Here is a 21322-nt window from a genome sequence, read left to right as displayed (position 1 = left end):
ATAATAGACGTGTACCACTTCATCCAGCTATTTCTGTGACTGGGGTTTATGAACTTTCTACCTAGCCTGAACTCAAACCACAATCTTCACTTGCCGTGTAACAATGGTTGCCAGTGTGAGCCACTGGCACCTACATTTTTCTTGCTTTTCTACCAATAAATTGTCTCCAAAGACTCTATTCAAAGGAAGGAGCTCCTTTGTTTTATTGTTGCCGCCCCCTAAATTTCTTCACATTCATGAATATAGTCTGCATAACCGTTGGTGTAAGGCCATAAGTTTTATGTCTTTCTTCCTAAGTATCTTTTAGAAACATTCTTTTACTTTTATGTCTATATGCTTTAAATTTTCATTTCCAGCAATGACTTGACAAGATTCAAAGAGCTGGAAATCAATTTAACTGATATATTCTTTTCTACCTTTCCAGCAGAAAATCTCCCATTCAAGTCAATAAAGCACAAGATATAGCTGTAAGTACTGCTAAAGAAAGTAGACATGATCTACTTACATGTTTCCAAATCTCAGAAAGTTTTACCTAGTAACTCACTATAATATATTGGGAGATGCAATAAAGCTAGCTTAGGTTCAGCATTCCAGAAGTGTTCCTCAGGTTACAGTTAATAATATATATGAGGGCAATTAAGATCAAACTCACTCCAAAGTGCATATCTGTATACATGTGTATAAATACACGCATACATATACACACATACATAGATGAAATTTTTAGGATATATTCTAAAATGCTAGAAGATTCATATTTTTAAAAGTCTTTATAACTGTAAAGTTAACTTTATCACTATTGTGATATCCTTCCAAGAAATATGTCTTGCATCATCTTTGTATCTATTACATGCAGTCAAAACTTAATAAATATTTAGTAAATAAGACTTTAGATATGGCATGCAGCCTAAAATAGAGAATATACCTAAAGAAATAATTTCAAACAACCTACAGAGAACAATTTTGCCATACATTTTAAATTTAAAGAGAATAGTTTAAAACATAATACCAGTAACAATTATTTAGATCAACATCAAAGTTGCATTAGGGACAACTGTCTGAGGTTCATGCCTGTGACTCTAGCTACCAAAGAGGCCAAATCACAAAAGTCCGTGACACTCTTATCTCCAATGAACCATCAAAACCTGGGAAGTGGATCTGTGGCTCAAGTGGTAGAGTGCTAGCCTTGAGCAGAAAAACGAAGGGGCAGCTCAGACTAAGTTTGTTGCAGATTTGACAATGGCTCAGCACTTTTGTGTACTTATAAACTATGGCATGAAAAGTTTTTGAAAGAAATCTTCACTATTGGAGAATAAGAAAAATTGTTTGCATATGCATTTTTAAAAGGATTAAAAAGCACATATGTCCATTCCTACTTTCAGTGTTGTAGCAGAAGTATTGGATTTGGGCAACAGCTTTCATCAAGGGATTATTTTCTCAAAATAGCACGTACAGTGCAGTATTTACCTACAAGAACAAAAGTCACAAGTCAACAACTGTGCAATAAAATTTACCTCGCTGGAACTGGTAGTTTGGGGCAAAGAACAGAAGATTTTGAAGATGTAGTATACTCAGAAGGCTTCAGATTGTAGCTACACAGTGCTGAGCCTGTTAAAAGCAAAGTTAAATGTTAGTGGGCAGAATAGTGAGAGCAATGTATCTTAGTGGTTCTCTTTAGTTTCAGATGTTCAGGCTAACACATTCACCTTGCAAGCATTATAGAACTCATAAAAACCTGAATTTTATGTAGACATATTTTATTGATAACATTCATTACAATAAAGTACCAGAATGATTTTTATTAAGTATCTGCCATATGTCGGGTTCCATGCAAGACATGGATGTATAAAAACCATTTGCTATAATTTCATAAGGCAGGCATTCTTACATCTATTTTAAAGGAAGAAATGGAAACTAAGAGTTAAAGTAAGCAACCTGCCTGAGAATGCAGACCTAGGAAACTGAGCTGAGATTCAGAGCTCCATGTCTCTGACTACAAAGCCAATGTTCTATTGTGCATTCTCATTCCCACACTTCCCATTACTAAATAATTATAATATTATACATAAGCACTCAACACATTACTTTTTTTATTTGAAAACAAGGAATACTCAACTACAAATCAACAAAAAGATTGATAAAACTGATCTCCACTTCTTAAAGTCTTTTTTAATGGGAAGATACTTCATTTTTCCTTTCATGCATTTTAATTATTATAGAGGTGATGTACAGAGGAATTAGTTATGTAAGTCAGATAAAGAGTGCATTTCTTTCTAAACAATGTCACCCCCTTCCAAGCTCTCTCTGTTTTCCCCTATCTCATCTCCTCCCACAAGTTGTATAGTTTATTTTTGACAGTGTCTAGCGAGTATCACTGCTGCATTTGTTCACCCTTTGTCTCACCATTTCTGGGCCCAAAGATAGATAACAAACAAGACAAAAAGAAAACAAAAGGAGCAACAACAACAATAAATTCAGCCTCAGATTGGTCTATTTTTCTGATTATATGGCTATACAGATTTTTTTTTTGCCAGTCATGGGGCTTTAACTCAGGGCCTGCCTGAGCACTGTTCTTGGACTTTTCTCAATGCTAGAGCTTTACCACTTGTGACTATACAGATTTAAATGACATTGAAAATGCAAATGGACATAGCCCACCAAATCTAGATCTGTTCGCTTTTTATCATATCTACTCAGACACTGGGGAGATCACTATGTAGTAGTAACTGCAGTAAACGTGAGAAGACCCAGACTAAGCTCTCATTTTGCAGTTATCTAATGTATTATTACATGAACTGTTTATATATTTAGCTGAAATTACTGCCAGATATTCTAAGTTGGACATATATTTAAGTATAATATACAAATAGAAGAGCTTTGCATTTGTTATAGTGATAACAGACTTTTACAAAGTATCACCAAGAAGAATACAAGAGGAGACTGCAGTGACAGATCATGACACTAAGTTTACTGTAGAAAAGCTATGTGATCATGAGAAAGAAAGGTAAGTGACTATAAGAAAACATGTCTTAAGCAGTTTTTGGCAATAAAATTAGCAGTGAATTTATTTCATTTATATCTTGCTTGATCAATCTAACTAATTTTTGGAAAGCCACTAACAGCCATTTAATTCAATAATCTGAAACTAGCAAACCACCTCTGAGTGTTCAAAGAATGAGGGCCATATAAATACCACGTCTTCTTTATCTATTCATCTACTGCAGGGCATCTGGGCTGGTTCCATATCTTAGCTATGGTAAATAATGCTGCAATGAATACTGTTGTGCTAGTAGCTTTAGTATGTCCTTGTTTCTGCCAAGCAGTGGAATTGCTGGTTCATAAGGGAGCTCCAGGTTTAGTCTTTTGAGGGACCACCATTCTGCTTTCCAGAGTGGTTGAATAAGTTTACACTCCCACCAATGGTGTAGTAGTGATCCCTCCTGGCCACATCCCTGCCAGCATCTGTTGTTATTAGAGTTCTTGATAATGGCCATTCTAACTAGAGTGGGGTGGAATCTCAAAGTTGTTTTTATTTGCATTTCTTTGTTTATTTGAAACAGGGAAAGGGAAGAACAAGATGACAGAGAGGGTGGGAGAGGGAAATTGGGAGAAAAACATGGGAAGGGGTATCAATGTTCAAGAAGTCATGTACCCACTACCTGACAAATGTAACTGTAACCCCCTCTATATGCCACCCCCATAATAAAATACAATGATTTTAAAAATGAGGGCCATAATAACGTATTTACATAAATACATGAAACACATATTTTAAGCAAAGATAATTCAAGTGATAACATGGCAAAAACATTTAAAAAGGAAATTTCATGGTACCTTTCCCCAAGCTTTTGCATATTTTGATAAAACTCAATAGGAGACTGATTTTAAAATTATTTTTGACTGCTCTTTTCCATTTTAGTGAAATGCTTTAAAAATTAAGCATGTGGGCTGCTGATGTGGCTGAGACAGCACTAGCCTTCTAAGCTGGGTGTCTCCAGCACAGGAAAACAAAACAAAACAAAACAAAAACAGAGAGAAACTTAAGCATGAATCTTAAGTATTTAGTTCTCCTAAAAGTATTATTTCTCATGTTTGAAAATAATGTCACTAAATTCTATTTGTGGTAATTTTTGAGATAACCTAAGAGCAATGCCAAGCACATATGTGAAGCAAAGTACATATGTGAAACAAATTCTAAAACAGCTGGACTAGAAGTCATATTTTCTTCAATGTCCAGGCCAGGATCAATCTGCACAATACAAAAGACACTAACTAAAGCACTTTGTGTGAGTGCAGCAACACATGTCTTCATTTGAATTCAGTGAGCACAATCTCCAGCCTAGCCCTTCCTTAGTTTAAAGCAAGGAGGTCAGCAGGTGCAACAGGACAGAACTGTATACTTTCCCAGGGTAATACTCTATGAAGGGATAATAGCCTTATTTTTGATGTTCTTGTGGGATGCAGGCCAATACTAAATAGATCCTGTTCTAAATAGATAAAAAGAAAAAGATCTTCACAGTGCAATGGTAAGAACAATCCCAAGAAACTTTACATACACAATGCTTTCTGCTCAAAGAACTTATGGGCTAAAAAGGGTCAATAAAAAGCACTAAACTAACACTGCAATGGCAGTTTTTTTACTATAGTTTTTCTTTTAATATTTCTTAGTGAATGTATTCTCAATGGATTTTTTTTTTTGCCAGTCCTGGGGCTTGAACTCAGGGACTGATCGACACCACTTAACCCACAGCACCACTTCTGGCTCTTGCTTTGTATGTAGTACTGAGGAATTAAACCAGGGTCTTCATGCATGCTAGGCAAGCACTTTACCATTAGGCCACACTCCTCTCCCTGGACATTTTTTTTAAATGGTGCTAATATAAACAATACTGAGTACAAGATGTTTGAACATAAAAGAAGAGTAAGACTTTCAGTTTTCCCCCAAATGCCGAAGTAGATAAAATATTTGAATAATGAAAAGTCAAAAAACAAAAATAAAAGTTCTAAAGCATACCCGAGGCAGTCCAGGCAATTCAGCCAGTGTTATTCAAAGGCTATCAAAATGAGCAATCTTAGGAACCTAAGTTAGGTACACAAACATTTATCACAGTAAATGGTTGCTACAGCATCCAGAATGTTTAACTACTACAATTTTTCAAATGTCTTATGATATTTAATAATTTATTCTTTAGCTCAATATCTGTTATATCAATTCCTCTAAGAGGTTCACTCCATCACCACCCTCCAAAAATTATACATTCAAAAAAAATTAAGTTAGGCTTCTAGGCCTTGTAGGCAACCACTGGCATATTTACAAATAGAATTCTTTACCTTAAGCCATTGTACTTCAGAGTATATATAAGAAATAGTAAGCTTCCATGCAAAATTTACTGATAAAGCACACAATGTGCTAAAACAAAACAAACAAAACAAAACAGAGCTGGGCACCAGTGGCTCACGTCTATAATCTTAGCTATTCAGGAGGCTGAGATCTAAGGATCCTGATTCAAAGCCAACCCAGGCAAGAAGATCTGTGAGATTCTTGTCTCCAGTAACCCGGTAAAATGTCAGAAGTGGAGGTATGATAGAGTGCTAGCCTTGAGAAACAAAGCTCAGGAACAGTGCCCAGGCCCTGAGTTCAATTCCCCCAGGAGTAGAAAAAAAAAAATCCAAAACAACAACAACAAAAGAAAATAAGACAGAATATTGGATGAAAAAACATACATCAAAAAAGCATACAATTGGGCAGGGAGTTTGGCCTAGTGGTTAAAGTGCTTGCCTAGCATGCATGAAGACCCGGGTTCGATTCCTCGGTACCACATATAGAAAAAAACCAGAAGTGGTGCTGAGGCTCAAGTGGTAGAGCTCTAGCCTTGAGAAAGTCCAAGGCCAGTGCTCAGGCCCTGAGCTCAAGCCCAGTACTGGCAAAAAAAAAAAAGAAGCATACAATTAATTATTTGCCATTTAGCTCTGTTATAAAATATAGTAAATTTTTTTTTCATCTTCATTTAATCTATCATCTCTATTCTTAGTGTGTTCTGAGAATCAGGTTCTTAGTCCCTATCTCCTTGTACACAGGTTCACTGAAGCTTATTGCTAAATAAAAGAACTGTTGTTAATCTCTGATATTTTAGTATTTACATGTTATACAATATTTATACACTTCTCACTAATAGTGAAATAAGAGTATTTGCACAAAGACCCAGGTTCAATTCCTCAGTACCACATACATAGAAAAAAGCTGAAAGTAGTACTGTGGCTAAAGTGGTAGAGCTCTAGCCTTGAGAATGCCCAAGGACAGTGCTCAGGCTCTGAGCTCAAGCCCTGCACTGGCAAATATAATAAAATAAAGAGTATATGTCAACCTTGTGTCATATGACATCCTGGGTTGTTAACACAGGACTATCCTGCTAGAAGTATCCAGAAGCATCCTTTGGCATACTGCCCTCTAGGTTCCAGGAGTTTCTCCCTAAACCTGGTTATGGAAATTGAAAGATTTTGTGATATCAACGAATACTCTTAGGCAAGCCAAAGCATATGTAGTTGTATATCAATGGACCAAAATACTAAATAACCTGAAATGTTGAAAACCTTTAAAATTGTATTAATTTGCTAAATGATATTTGTATGATACATTAAGATTAAGTGAAGAGACGTTTTGAAATATGATTTTAGAAACCTACAATGAGCGGAAGGAAATGACTCAATGCAAAACAGTTTTCTCCATGAAAAACAAATTCTTTTGCCTTGTGAAGTACAATGACTTTAACTTTTTTTCTCTAACTAGGAAACTACTGTATATATTTCTGTGCTGGAAGAAAGGAGGACACTTTCCCAATCTAAATTTCTGGCAATGCATGGGAAGTATAGTCATATTTGCAATTTCCTAAAGAAATTAATCACTGGGGGACATGACATCACCTGTCAAACAACAGTAGCATATATTAGATTTTCAATTAAATTCTGTTAAGTGAATTAACTTGAACTATATGTGGTTATGTGGAAGACAAGGAGAAACAGACTCTACTTCTTAAAGGGAGGGTCTGTACTTTGTATCTATGGTACATACTTGATGGGTACTACTTATTGATGGAATAATTATTTAAAATTAGCAAATGTGAGCAATTTTTCCTTTTTAAACCAAGCATTCTTAGCTGGGTGCGGTGGCTCACACCTGTAATTCTAGCTACTCAGGAGGCTAAGATTTGAGGATCTAGGTTCACAGCCAAACCGGGCATTAAAAAGTCCGTGAGAGGGGTGAGAGGAGGGAAATGGGGACAAAAACATGAGAAGGGGTATCAATGTTTGTGAAGTAATGCACCTTCTATCTGGTGAATATAATGTAATCCTTCTACTACCTACAATAACAAATAATATTAAAAAAAAAGTCCGTTGAGACTCTTATCTCCAATTAATCACCAGAAAACCCCTGTGGCACTATGGCACAAGGGGTAGGGCAGTAGCCTTGAGCTGAAGAGCTCAGGGACAGCGACCAGGCCCAGAATTCAAGTCCCACAACCACCCAACCAACCAACCAAACAACAACAACAAAAATAAGCATTCTTGATGGTCTGTAAGTTGAACATAATAAGATCATTAGTTAGAGCTGATCATTTTGTTCATTTATAAATGTTATCAAGACCAACCTTTTGATTGATTGTGACAGAACAAAACCCATACTAATTTTGTGGTTTAAATTACATAGTAACTGAATTGGGAATATACTGATCATCTATTAATATTGATTCTTAACCAGATAATGATAATTTGAAGACACATTAGTATTCAGGAGTAGCAATTTTTTATCTGAATGGATCACATATTTTGTCAAAACTTTAAATGGAAAAACAATAATCATTATGAAAGTATCAAGTTGCACAGCTTTACTTATGATATGGTCATCATCCAAGCAGTAGATCATAAACCTTTCAGCACTACACAGAATATAGTGCACTAAAAAAAACCACTTTTGAATGGCAGTGCTTTTTCACACACCATAAGGGGGATGGAAATAAGATTTCTGCCACCATTCACTATCATATATCATATTAGGGAAGACAAATGTATATATATGTATATATACATACACAATAAAATAATCTGGTAGGAGTAATGGAAAAGAATAAAAATGGAATGTGAAATATTAGCACCAACAGAGGACATGTAGCTAGCCTCTAATGCACAGGCAAGGCACATTTCTAAACTGCAGGTTAGAATTTAGATAACAAAATGATGTGCAAAACATCTGGCATTGAATTTGTATGGAAATGGAAAGACTTGGAAAAAAATCATATTAAGTGAAGTAAGCCAGACCCAAAGGAACACAGGCTCAATGGTTTCCCTCATTTGTAATAATGAGTATAAACCTAGGATTCTCCTAGCAGAGGACTACAATAGCTCAAAACCTAGATACATAAGGTCTTATAGGATGAGGCTAAATGAAAGGACTTCCAGGATATGGAAACAAGAGCCATATAATGTGTGATTGTTGTTCTTAATGTACTATGTTATTTCTCTTCTCTTTTGTTGCCCTTTGGTTAATCTCATATTGTTACAGAATCTGACTTTGTTACCTAGACTATTCTATATTTGTTTATTTGAAATAGGAAAGGGAAGGGGAGAAAACAAGATGATTGGGACGGGTGAGGGGAGGGAAATGAGGACAAAAACGTAAGAGGGGGTGTCAATGTGTGAGAAATGAAATACCCTGTGTCTGGTGAATGCTCACTGCGACCCCTTCTATACATTACAATAAAAAAAAATCTGGCATTGAGTAGGCATCAACGAAAGGCATGGTGAAGTCAAACCCAGGGCTTATGTGACCTGCTAGTATTCAACTCCGGGGAACAGAATGAAATAAAGGGATAGAATTAGTTCCTGAGAAGAGAAAGAACTGTCTTAGAAGGCAGTGTTCCCTTTCTTTGCTACCTGCCACTGTGTGCTTGGGTTGAGATGAAAAGGTCATCTAAAGCTAGCTTTAACTTCAGAAGAAGGGGGATTCATTTCGCAACCCCCCCATTGTATGCATTTCTTATGCTTTCAAAAATAATGAAAAAAAAAGCAGTAAAAATATCTGTTCATAGAAAATCGACAGAGAAGGATGGTAGAAGAAAAATGGAATTTATGCCCTGTTGAAAATAAGAACCCCTGTTAGTGCTCTCACCAGATCAGTTCAATTTTCTCTGTAGGGCATAGGTTAGGGAAGAGAATGAACAGGAAGGCTTGGGAGAAGCAAATGTATGATTAATCACAGGAAGAAGATGCATAGGACAAATAAATGAACCAGATGAATTATTTAGAGATGAATAGAAAGAACTGATTTCACAGCAATTCTAGTGAGATTGAAGCTAAACAGTTTACCTGCCTATGGAAACTCACACGGATACAGAATTGAGGATAAAATGTGATGAGAGAATGAGAAATTATTTAGTGGCAATAGAAATGAATGGAGAGGGCCAGGAGTTTGGCCTAGTGGTACAGTGCCCGCATGCACGAAGACCCAGGTTTGATTCCTTGGTACCACATACATAGAAAAAAGCTAGAAGTGGTACTGAGGCTCAAGTGGCAGAGCTCTAGCCTTGAGAAAGTCCAAGGACAGTGCTCAGGCACTGAGCTCAAGCCCAAGACTGGCAAAAAAAAAAAAAAAAAAAAAAGAAATGGATGGAGAAATTCAGCCCATCGTTCTTTCAAAAAAATACCAAATGGATGTCTCAAGCTCAGCTTAGGGTACAGATATTTGGAAATGAACAGAGTAGATGCCTGCTGTCCCCAGGATATTGATACATGACTGCAAATAGATGATAACAAAGAACAGAGAAGTTTAGTATTAAATCTGTATATTGAGTAACTGTAATTTTTTTGACCATCACTCAAACATTGCCTTCTTTGTTAGCATTATATTAGGATTTTCATGTCACATATGAATTATGAGCCATAATAATGAAATGAACCTTTGTATACCTGCCACCTAATTCATATATTAGAATGTATGTTTTTATGTGACTCTAAATTCTCCTTCCTGCCTTCAAAGCTCTTTGTAAGGCAGCATGTTTATAAGCTAATCTAATTTCCATGTATTTCCTCCAAACTTTCTAGTCTAGTCAGATATATTTGCCAAGGGCACTCTATAAACTCTTAAGTATCTAAGAATGAACCCTTCTTTTTTCTGTCTAAAAGAAACAAAGATTCAAAGGAATGTTTTATTTCCCTAGTAATTGTCTTTTATATAAACACTACTATAGAACTGAATAGTTTTTTCCTGTAAAACTTTAAATAATTTCTAGATATCATAAAAGTTCATGTGATTGAGCCAGGTGCTGGTGGCTCATACCTGTAATTCTAGCTACTCAGGAGGCTGAGAGCTGAGGATCAAGGTTCAAAACCAGCCCAAGCACTACAATTCCATTAAACTCTTATCTTCAATTAATCACCAGAAAACTGGAAGTGGCACTGTGGCTCAAAGTGTAGGGTGGTAGCCTTGAGCTGAAGAGCTCAGGACAGAGCCCAAGCCCAGAGTTCAAGCCCCATCCCCCCCCCACCAAAAAAAATCATGTGATTAGATGGTTGTAAGTGCTAAAAAGCACTTTTCAAACTTAAAATTCTTTGCAAATGATTTGCATTATCTTTCCATTCTCTTAAATACATTATTTTACCTTGTGCTTTAAGATTTAAAATTTATACTTAAAAAGTTACTCCAACACCCAAGATCCTCTGCTTTAAAGAACACTTTTTAAATTTAAGATAAAATAAACATAAGACTGTCTATCTTATTTTTAAGTTCAGTGATATTGAGTACTCACACTGTTGTAGACTGTCACTACCTTCCATTTCCAGAATTTTTCATCTTATAAAATTGTAACTCTAGCTGGGCACCATGGCTGATGCCTGTAATCCTAGCTATGCAGGAGGCTGAGATCTGAGGATCAAAGTTCAAAGCCAGCCCAGGCACAAAAGAACCTGAGACTCTTATCTCCAATTAACCTCTAGAAAATGGGAAGTGGGACTTGGCTCAAGGGTAGGTCAGTAGTCTTGAGCTGAAGAGCTCAGTGACAGCACCCAAGTAGAGTTCAAGCCCTATGACCCACAAAAAAAAGAAAGAAATTATAAAATCGAATGCTATGAAGCTTTCTTGTGCTGTCTTCTGAGTTTAATAGCTTCGGCTCTTAGGTGTAGGCTTTTCATGTGCTTCTAATTATTGTTTTACAGCTCTGAAAACTTCCCACCCAATCCTGAATCTTCAAGAGACTCCTCTTTAACATTAATGAAATCTATATATTTGAAATGAAAGATTCTCTGTAGATTTCCCAGCAGAAATATAATTTTAACACTGGATATATATATATAAGTAAAGATTTGTCTGTTCTTTCAAGTCAATGTGTACTTAACATGATAATAAGTTATAAAGACTAAAAGATAGGCAGGCTAAGTGCAAAAAAAGAGAACAAAAAATATTACTACTGGAATTACATCTTACCAGGTCCAGTTTTAAGTCACCAATCTACAAAACCACAAAGATTCATTTGAGAAACTCAGAAATTCTAACTTATGTTTGCTCCTAAAATGGTATTTATACCAAAAAAAAGGTATTTATACCAAAGCCTTTATTCCATTTAGAATTTAACAACATTTCTACTTGCATTTTAAAGTTATTTTTTGCTGTTATGCTTCTATTCCTCCCTCTACCCTCCAAACAGGGTCTTGTTGTGTAGCCCAAGGAAGCCTAGAACTCATGATCTTTCTTCTTCAGCCTCCAGAGGACTTGGACTACAGTCGACCCAGCTACCACTGTGTTTCTTGACTCTCTATTCATTTTTCTTCTTGTATCTATTTTATTGACTTTGTAAGGCTGAATCCATAGCCCCAGAGTACTTTTTTAGCTAAGCATCAATTTAAGAAATCTGTTTTCTGAAATCATGCTTACTGATTAATACTTGTCAATCATACTATTTTTACAAGACCTTGTGCAAAATGAAAAGATATAAAAGCCACACACAGGGGTTCCTGGAAGCAAACCTGAGTAGATCACACTCAGTCACATTCATTTAGAAAGATTCTGGCCTTGAAACAAAGCACACCCACAGGAAGGCAGCTGCAACAGAGCTGACATGGAACTAGCTCTAACTTGATAATGCAGACACTTTCTGTTTATTATTACCGATCGTCTCTTAACAATGAATTAACATTGACCGAAAAAATTCAGGGAACGTTCATATGGCAGCTAAATCCTAAAGGAGATGGAAAGAGATTAGAGGTAGGAAACCAATCATACAACAATGGTATAATAATAGCAGCTAACACTATTTTAAAAAATGTAGCTGGGTGCAGTGGCTCATGCCTGTCATCCTAGCTACTCAGGAGGCTGAGATCTAAGGATCACAGTTCAAATCAAGACCGAGCAGTAAAGACTGTAAGACTCTTTTCTCCAATTAACCATGAGAAAACTGGAAGTGGCACTGTGGCTCCAATGGGTAGGGCTGTAGCCTTGAGCTAAAGAGTTCGGGGACAAAGCCCAGACACAGGGGTAGGGTAGTAACCTTGAGCTGAAGAGCTCAAAGACAGGGCCCAGGCCAGGAGTTCAAGGCCCATGACCAACAACAAAAACAACAACAACAAAAAGCCATATCCTTTGTCAGACACTGTCTTGGCTAGTAATAACATCCAAATGAAGACTATAAGAAACAAACTATCCCTTTATCATAGATGGGGAAAAATGGAGCACCAACAAGGCAAGTAATTTGCTCAGGTTCTCAGAACTACTAAAGAAGGAGGAGCAATTTTTTGCCCGAACAACTTATACTTTTTTTTTCTTTTTCTTTTGTGCAGGTACTGGGGAAGGAACTCAAGCCTGGAAACAGTCCTTTAGGTTTATTGCTCAAGGCTTACACACTACCAGTTGAGTGACAACTCCACTTCTGGCTTATCGGCAGTTATTTGGAGACAAAAGTCTCATAGATACTTGTGCCCAGGCTGGCTTTGAACTATGATCTTCAAATCTCAGCCTCCTGTGCAGCCTAGATTATAGGTGTGAGCCACCAGTGCTCTGTCTTCACAGCCTATGCCGTTAACCATTCAACAAAGCCACCTTCCAGGCATACATGTCTCAGATTTTTGAAACACTTCGAAAGAACTCATCTCTCCCTATGAAACCTAATGAGACTTAATAGCTCTGGTATAAAGCTTAGTAAGGCATACATGTTGATATCATGTGGGAAGAGAAAACACAACACTGAGCAGTAGTAGCGCCTCTTCCCTCAATGCTACAATATGCCTAGGATTCTTCATGCATCATCTCATTCAATCTTTATAGCCTGTGAAAAAGTATTTTCATTCACCTTTTTATCTTTTTGAGGAAATCTAGATTCAGGAAAACAATACCTTTTAACCCTGATCAAAGGACCAGTGAAGGATAGAATCATAACCGAAATCCAGATCTACCTTAACCCATGCCCTCTCCACTATCTTATGCTGAGGACAGGGAGTGTCCCAGTTCTGCTGAGATCAGTATTCCACCTGAAACACTAGGTCCATGCTGGTATGTGCAGAGATGTTTCCCGCACCCAGTTAGATCTTACACCTAGTGGATATCACTAGAAATCAGAATTTGTCTTGCATATGGGCAGGACAGAGGCACTACAGCCATGTCCTGAACACAAAATATAAAACCTCAAGGAAGTTCCGAAAAATGGGCATGAGGTATTACCCATACAAAGGTCCTCCACAAGAATAACTCAAAAAATTTCTCTGAAGAGATGCTAAGGCCAAAACATGCAAATCAGAGGATAACAGTCAGACATAAGAATCTCAAAAGAGCCAGGCAAGGTGGCTCATGCCTGTAATCCTTGTTATGCAGGAGGCTGAGATCTCAGGATCAAGGTTCAAAGCCAGTCAGGGCACAAAAGAACCTGAGACTCCTATCTCCAATTAATCTCTAGAAAATGAGAAGTGGGGCCCGGCTCAAGGCTCAAGGGTAGGTTGGTAGCCTTGAGCTGAAGAGCTCAGGGACAGCGACCAGGCCCAGAGTTCAAACCCCATGACCCACAAAAAAAAAAAAAAAAAAAAAAAAAAGAATCTCAAAAGATCAGGGGCTATAATTTTGATAAGTTCTAAATACTAAGTCCCAGTGATTATAGAGATTCTCTCCTTGAACACTTGTTTGTTAAACTTGTCATTTAAAATATGATGTAAAAATCAACATTAATAAATTCTTTAATAAAAAAAACATGATCAGGGGCTAGACGTCAGGAAACTGCCTCTGACCATTCTCTCAGCTAAGTCTAATACAATGAACTTCAGAGTTTCTCAACAGTACTCCATAATAGTCCTTTTAGAAAGCAGAACTCAATGTTATAAATAACCAACACACTGAAAACAAAAAACAACGGATAGAATTTTTATTCTACTTTGGTATATTTTCCCCAAACTTAAAAATATGTCCTGTAAAACACACACACACACACACACACACACCTTAAAACTCTTTTAATTAACACTTGGCAAGAGGGGGACAAAAACGTATTTCACATAGCTTAGATTAGTAATTTCCAAATATTCAACAGCACAGGTAGGAAGGTGTCACACACAGGAAATCCTAATAATTCAGGAGGCTGAGGTAAAAAGAGTTTAAAGCTAGCCTGGACTCCAAAGCAAGACCTTGTCAAAAAACAAAAACAAAAATATTCAATAGGCTATTTTAAAATCACCTGACTTATTTTTTTTTAAAAGAGACAAATTTCTAGAGCCACTCCATCAAAGCTTGCCTAGAGGGATGTAGAACTTGATCCACTTTATTTTCTGTCGTCTTTGAGTAGCAGTACAAAATAATTTTTCTTTGTGCCCATTCTGGGGGCTTGGCTCAGGCCTGGGCCTGGGCGCTCTCCCTGAGCATTTTTTGCTGAAGGCTAGAGTTCTACCACATCTCTGTTTCTTGCTTCCTGGTGATTAGTTAAGAGTTTCATGGACTGTCCTGTCCAGGTTGGCTTTGAACCACCGTCCTCATGATCTAGTCTTGTGAGTAGCTAGGATTACAGGAGTGAGCCATGTTTTTTAGAATTTTTCTGGCATGGGCAGAATTTTTTTTTCTCTTTGAGATGAAATGTTGGTATGATGCAAAGGCTTCTGTTGAATTGATGTTCATGTGATTCTCCTGCCTCCGCTTCTGGACTTGCTGGGACTACGAACGCACAGCACTATGTCTATGCAATCCAAAATTTAAACAAGCTCCCTAGGTTGCTTCTAGAATTTCAAATTAGGAAATATAAAATCACCTCTGTTTAAGATTATTTGATGACATATTTAATACTATGATGGATTTAGCTGGAATGCATATAGCCATATTTAACAGTGAGAATGGTTGAGGGCAGGTTTGAATGGTCTATAATCTCACCATTTATCTCTGCAAACTTCTGGACATCACTCAAGGTTTTCAATTCTTGTCTTGGACATGCTGCTACACAGAGTGCTATGGACTTGATCTTCCGGTTTATCAAGTCCAGATTACATGGATCCAAAAAGAATACATACCTAAAACATGGAAAGAAAAACTGAGATATTAGTTGGCAAGACACATTCTGATTCACTGTATATTTGACTAACCTAGAAGCCTTCACATTATGCCTTCACATTAAACACTTGATTAATCAGATGTGAATTTGTAGAAAATAACTACTTATAATATTAAGAGAAGTAATGGGGTAATTGAAGGACTCAATATTTTCATAATCAACTTTTCTAATATTTACATTTTTATAATATGCACAGACATATTTTATCATAAGAAATGATCTTTTCTAGTTTTGTCAAACTTGTACCAAAAATATTACTGGACTATCTTGACACTCTTACATAGCATGACTTACAGTTTCTATATAAGCTATATACTATAATTATATGAATGTATAATTACTAAGTGAACATATAAATATAACATATGTATAGTAATTAATTATATGGAAATGAATATATAAAGTTGAATGATAATTACAAAAATCCAACTATATGACTGTCATTTCAGGGTATTAAAATAATTTTTTCTTTTACTTTCTAGAATTCCCACTTTTTAGAAAAACGTGAAGATTACTTCTGAATTGTAACTACTATAACAAAAACTACTTATCAAAAAGAGCTGCAACAAATATACAAAATAACCTCTAAACCTTAAATTATCCCTTCTGTATCTTTTTATTTTCAAAGAGCAGAGATTAACTAGAAATCATCTCTATAATAGAGAGTTTTAGCAGGGTAAACTTGAAGAGATGACAATGATCACAGATGCTATCATAGGCTCAACAAGAAAATGAATGCGGAACACCTTAGATGAGATAACTGAATGTAATACTGCAGGTCAAAGAAGCAAGTGGGATAAAAAAAAATGCTACACAAGTCAAGGGCCTCCAACTCTGGTATCATGTAAGTTTCACAAACTCATAAATCTATTAACACCCCTTTCCACAATATAACCCAAATCTGCAACAGAAAATTAAAAACAAACTTTAAAAGCAAAAAATAATGTCAACACATATGCTGTATTAGACATGATATAAGGATACAAAGTAATCAAAGAAGGAGAGAAGGGGGTGGGGAGGATACCAAAGAGGCATTACCAGATGAAATAATAACACAATATTGGCAACCAAGAAGGCAGCAGGACAAGTAGATATAGATATGAGTTAAAGTATAAATCACCCCACCGCCCCTTGAAAGATGTTTTGTGTTGTTATTGTTGTTTGTAAATCCCAAATCATTAATGCAGATAATTAATTAATACAGGTAATACAAAGAAGCCAGGCAAAAAGCTGTGACCTAAAAGTGGATTGCTTTCAAGGCTGATAACGTGGAGGTAGTATGGGCGGGGAGAACTGTTTCTGGCAATCTTTGGATGATGGAAGCAAGCATTCCCTTAATTCCCCCTCCAGCTATCCTGGAACCCAATGCAATGAACTGCACAAAACCAGATATGGACAGAGAACAATCAGGTCCTTGAAGAGGACGTCATAACATTTTTGGATTAATCACTAGTGTTCACCACTACTAACACTACTAGTAATACTAATGATGAATATAATAGAAGCCAACATTTATTAACTATTTTCTAGGTACGAGGCACTAAACTGAATGACCACAAATACTAGTCATTTAATCCTCACAATTAATTTGGTACATTTTTTTTGGGGGGGGGGACAGGTCTGGGGCTTGAACTCAGGGCCTGGGGACTGTCATTGAGGTTTCTCAAGGCTGGCACTCTATGACTTGAGCCATAGCACCACCTCTAGCTTTTTCTGTGTATGTGGTACCAAGGGCTTTGTGCATGCTAGACAAGTACTCTACCACTAGGCCACACTCCAGGCCCAGTGTGGTTCATTTTTGTACGCAATGGAACTGGGTTAGAAGAAGAGGAGCTGAAAAATATGGAAAAATCACATGACAGTAGAAAAAAACAGGCTTGGGGAAAAGGAAAGAAAAACCAGAGTTTTTAAGGGTTTTACAGTGGGTCCTAGGCTAGATCTATGACAACCATTTGGAAGGCCCCTGAAGGCTCCTTCCTTCTCCAGTATCCAAAGCCTCCCTCTACTCCCCTCTGCCGTCCCCACTGTACTTACTATATGACTTAAGACACGTTCCTATAATTTTACTAGTGATTTGGCAGCAACCTATACCATACTTTAGTCAGATCAAGCTCACTAGATGCTTTGAGACAACATCTGGTTAACCACCAACTTGAAGTCCTCTTGCTTCAGCTTTACAAGCAGCTGAGATTATAGGAATATGTCATTGATCCTGACTTTTAGGCCTCTCTTATAATGGGTCTCTGATTTGGGGGAATATATATATATATATTGCTCTTAGATTCAATTTCCTTATGTATTCAACTTCATACCATTATTTTATATTTTGCTGTAAGGTTATTGATGAGGTACATAAAGCATATAATATATACTCAGTGATTCATATCATTACATGATTTGTCTAAAAATTTCACATTTGACAACACTAAATACTTTTGGATATGGGCAAAGATGATGCTTGGACTAATACTTAGTTTTCCTTTGGAAGGAAAGATGTGTATGGAAGTTGTATCAAGAGTGATCACCTAACAGAATCAACTGCAGAACATGTTCATCAAAAGGAAAGTAGAAGGAGGTGAGAATGCCACGATGACTATATGCACATGAAAATCAACACTTTTCAAGCTTGTGCATAGGGGTTTGGGAAATCCCTAAGCAATAAAACCAAATTTCCAATGGTATTTTCAGAAATTTATGCTCCCTATCACAAAGCACATGTTTACACTCCATAATTTTCCTCCACCCACAACATAAGACACTAGATTCCAATTCTTTCCACACACAGTTACAGATGTGTGTATCTAGAGTCATATCAGCGGCTCTGTTGATACTTACTGATAATCGGGTATTGGCTCCTTTCACACTCCATTCAATCCTCACAACAAATCTTAGGATAGAGATCATTCCCATTATACAGACAACAAAACCAAGGCCCCAGAGAAATAACTAGTCCAAGAGAGCTAGTACATGTCAAAAAAAAAAAAGAATTCAAATACAGTCTTTCTAAATTTCACCCCCATTTCCATTCTCCTTTATTCTTAAATTAGTTCCTACAAATACTATTAGTAATTTTTACTATTCAGTTATTAAATTTGAAATTTCTACTTCCAACATTTAAGTTCATCCAATCTATGGCAACTTTAGTAAATAATTATGTTGAAACTAATAGTTATATAACTGAACACTTACAGTTCATCAAATATGTAGTACTTTTTAAATTTAAAAATACCTTTAGACAGATAACTATTAGTTTCAGTTTTCACTTCAGTTTTGAAAATAACTTTATGTTCTGACAACAAAATAAGCAACCAGTTCTTAAATAAACATGACATTGGTAAACTAGATACTGTCCTTCCTCTTATTGATAATTTCTGTTACCTATGGTAAACTGAGGCCCAAAAATATCAAATGGAAAACTCTACATACAAATAATTCATACAACTAAAATACCTTATTATAGCACAGTATTGTAATTTTTCTACTTTATGATTAGTTGCTGTTAATCTATTACTTGCTGTCTGTCTGTCTGTCTGTGCTAGTACTTGGGCTTGAACTAAAAGCCTTGAGCTCTCACTTGGATTTTTTGTTCAGAGCTAGCATTCTACCACTTGAACAACAGCTCTGCTTCTAACTTTTGGTTTGTTAACTGGAGATAAGAATCTTATAGGGAAGGGAGGTTGGGAGGGAAAAAGTGGGAAAAAAGGAGGGAGGAGGTAACATTGTTCAAAAAGAAATACACTACCTTACTTATGTAACCATAACCACTTTGTACATCACCTTTACAGAAAAAAAAAGAATCTCACATATTTTCCTGGGCTGTTTTCAAACTGTAATCCTCAGATCTCAGCTTCCTGAGTAGGTAGGATTACAGGTATGAGCTACTGGTGCTATTCAACTTGCCTAATTTATAAAGTTCTCCTTAGGTATGTATACATAGGGGACGTATACATAGGGGGGAAAAAAGCAGATATAGAGAGGTCCATACTATCTGTGGCTCCAAGCATGCACACAAGCCTTGGGCTGTATCCTGACCACAAGGGGGAAATGCTGCATTATAACTGAAGATTGAGTTGTTTTTCAACCTGACGGTGAAGAGAAAGGGGTAAAAAAATCACAGAACATTTTAGGAAGGTTTCTCAACACTCCCCCACCCCAGGCAAATGGTGGTGACAGGAAGGGGAGATATGAATTTTGCAAAAGCTTCCCTGGTAACTCTGATTATACACTCTGGATTCTGAGTTTCATCCTTCCAAGATAGAGAACCGATGTCATAAATAATCCATATCTAACTTAGAAGCAAGTTTTGCATTGCTGTCCTCAGTGGAACTTTTCCCAGACCTATTAATAACTTGGAAACAGCTTTGTTTAAGTTTCACATCCTTTAGAAGAACTAAAAATGAATAAAATACCAAAAGTGGGAATGAAAAAAGGATGAGAAGCCATAAAAGAAAAATAGCCCAGAAACTGAACAGTTAGACACCTGCAGTCATTGGCACATACAACATGATCACAGCATGATCACACACTACAGAGAATACATTTCCAAAAAGAATTGCAAAACACCCTGTGCAAGCTTTGAACTTAAAATTGAGATGAGAATGGGGGAAAATGTCTAGCCCACATGGTAAAGCAAGCACTACAGAGGCCAGCAAGTAGGACATGCAAATATGTCTTACAATTGAGTAATTCAGAAAAATAAAAGTCATTTCAAGTTGAAAGTTTTGATGCACAATAACAAATTATGTCCATGACACAGGAAAAGGAGGATGGCTAAGGAAAATGTTCTGTCCACATAGTAAACAAGAGGACAGATGCACCAATGAGGAAAAAGAGGGCAGTAAGAGAGAGGCACTGTATCACAGACACAGAAAGAGGTGACTTTGGGCCAGAAGTATGGCCAGGGCATGAAGCCCTGGGTTCTATTCCTCAATACCTCATACACAGAAAAGCTGGAGGTGGCACTGTGGCTCAAGTGGTAGAGCACTAGTTTTGAGCAAAAAATGTTCAAGGACAGTGGCCAGGCCCTGAGTTCAAAGCCCAAGACTTGGAAAAAAAAAAAAAAAGAGGTGACTTTAAAAGCCGTGCTCAGAGAAGATGAAATTAAATTATACAATGCCTGAGAAGAGTTAAAGCTACGTTAAACCTCTAATTTGCTTATATTTTCTTCACTCAGTGATACACAGGGAAAAATAAGATTTATCAAGAATTACTTCAAGTTCTGGCCAGGAGTGAGCCTAGTGGTAGAGTGCTTGCCTAGCATGCACAAAGACCTACGTTCGATTCCTCGGTACCACGCACATAGAAAAAAGCTGGAAGTGGTGCTGAGGCTCAAGTGGTAGAGCTCTAGCCTTGAGAAAGTCCAAGGACAGTGCTCAGGCCCTGAGCTCAACCCAAGACTGGCACAAAAAAAAAAAAAAAAAAAAAAAGAATTACTTCAAATTCCTAAGCATCTTGGGCTCTGTCCTCTCAACACCCTAGTTTGAGTAATGGGAATTTAGAAGCTGGGTAACTAGCTTAACTAGAACCCTACAGTGACTAACTCTCAAGTGTCACTTCCCATTCAAACAGGAAAGTGAGAGATAGGCAATAAAAAGTCCTGACAGGCTGATGGTCAGCTGATTAACTCCCAGTACAGACAGAGCCCTCCCCTGAAGTGAGACAGTGTCATCCTCTTTGTGGAATCACACCTGAATGATGAGGACTCAACCAAACCATGGAACAAAAACATTTCACTCATTTAACAAAGATTTACCCCAGTACAA

General features: G+C 36.9%; 1 protein-coding gene and 1 long non-coding RNA gene across 5 annotated transcripts in view; one reads left to right on the top strand and one right to left on the bottom strand.

The window, feature by feature from the left end:
* Slc44a1 (solute carrier family 44 member 1) overlaps positions 1-21322 on the bottom strand; it is a 170337-nt gene that overhangs the window by 80351 nt on the left and 68664 nt on the right. For all 4 annotated transcript variants that reach the window (XM_090330367.1, XM_090330366.1, XM_090330369.1 and 1 more), the window contains exons 4-5: positions 15383-15519; positions 1515-1608 (exon numbers count right to left, since the gene is read on the bottom strand). In XM_090330367.1, the coding sequence (XP_090186493.1) occupies positions 1515-1608; positions 15383-15519 (231 nt within the window). The remainder of the gene's footprint in view (positions 1-1514; positions 1609-15382; positions 15520-21322) is intronic.
* On the top strand, positions 12828-16834 carry LOC150065732 (uncharacterized). The gene is made up of 3 exons (XR_016534982.1): positions 12828-12891; positions 16043-16404; positions 16765-16834. It is a non-coding gene; the product is annotated as an uncharacterized LOC150065732 (long non-coding RNA).

This window comes from Megascapheus bottae, chromosome 3 (assembly GCF_031878675.1).
Source record: "Megascapheus bottae isolate mThoBot1 chromosome 3, mThoBot2.hap1, whole genome shotgun sequence".
Taxonomy (NCBI): domain Eukaryota; kingdom Metazoa; phylum Chordata; class Mammalia; order Rodentia; family Geomyidae; genus Megascapheus; species Megascapheus bottae.
The sequence above is the reverse complement of the archived record's forward strand: the minus strand, read 5'-3'. Positions and strand labels throughout refer to the sequence as shown.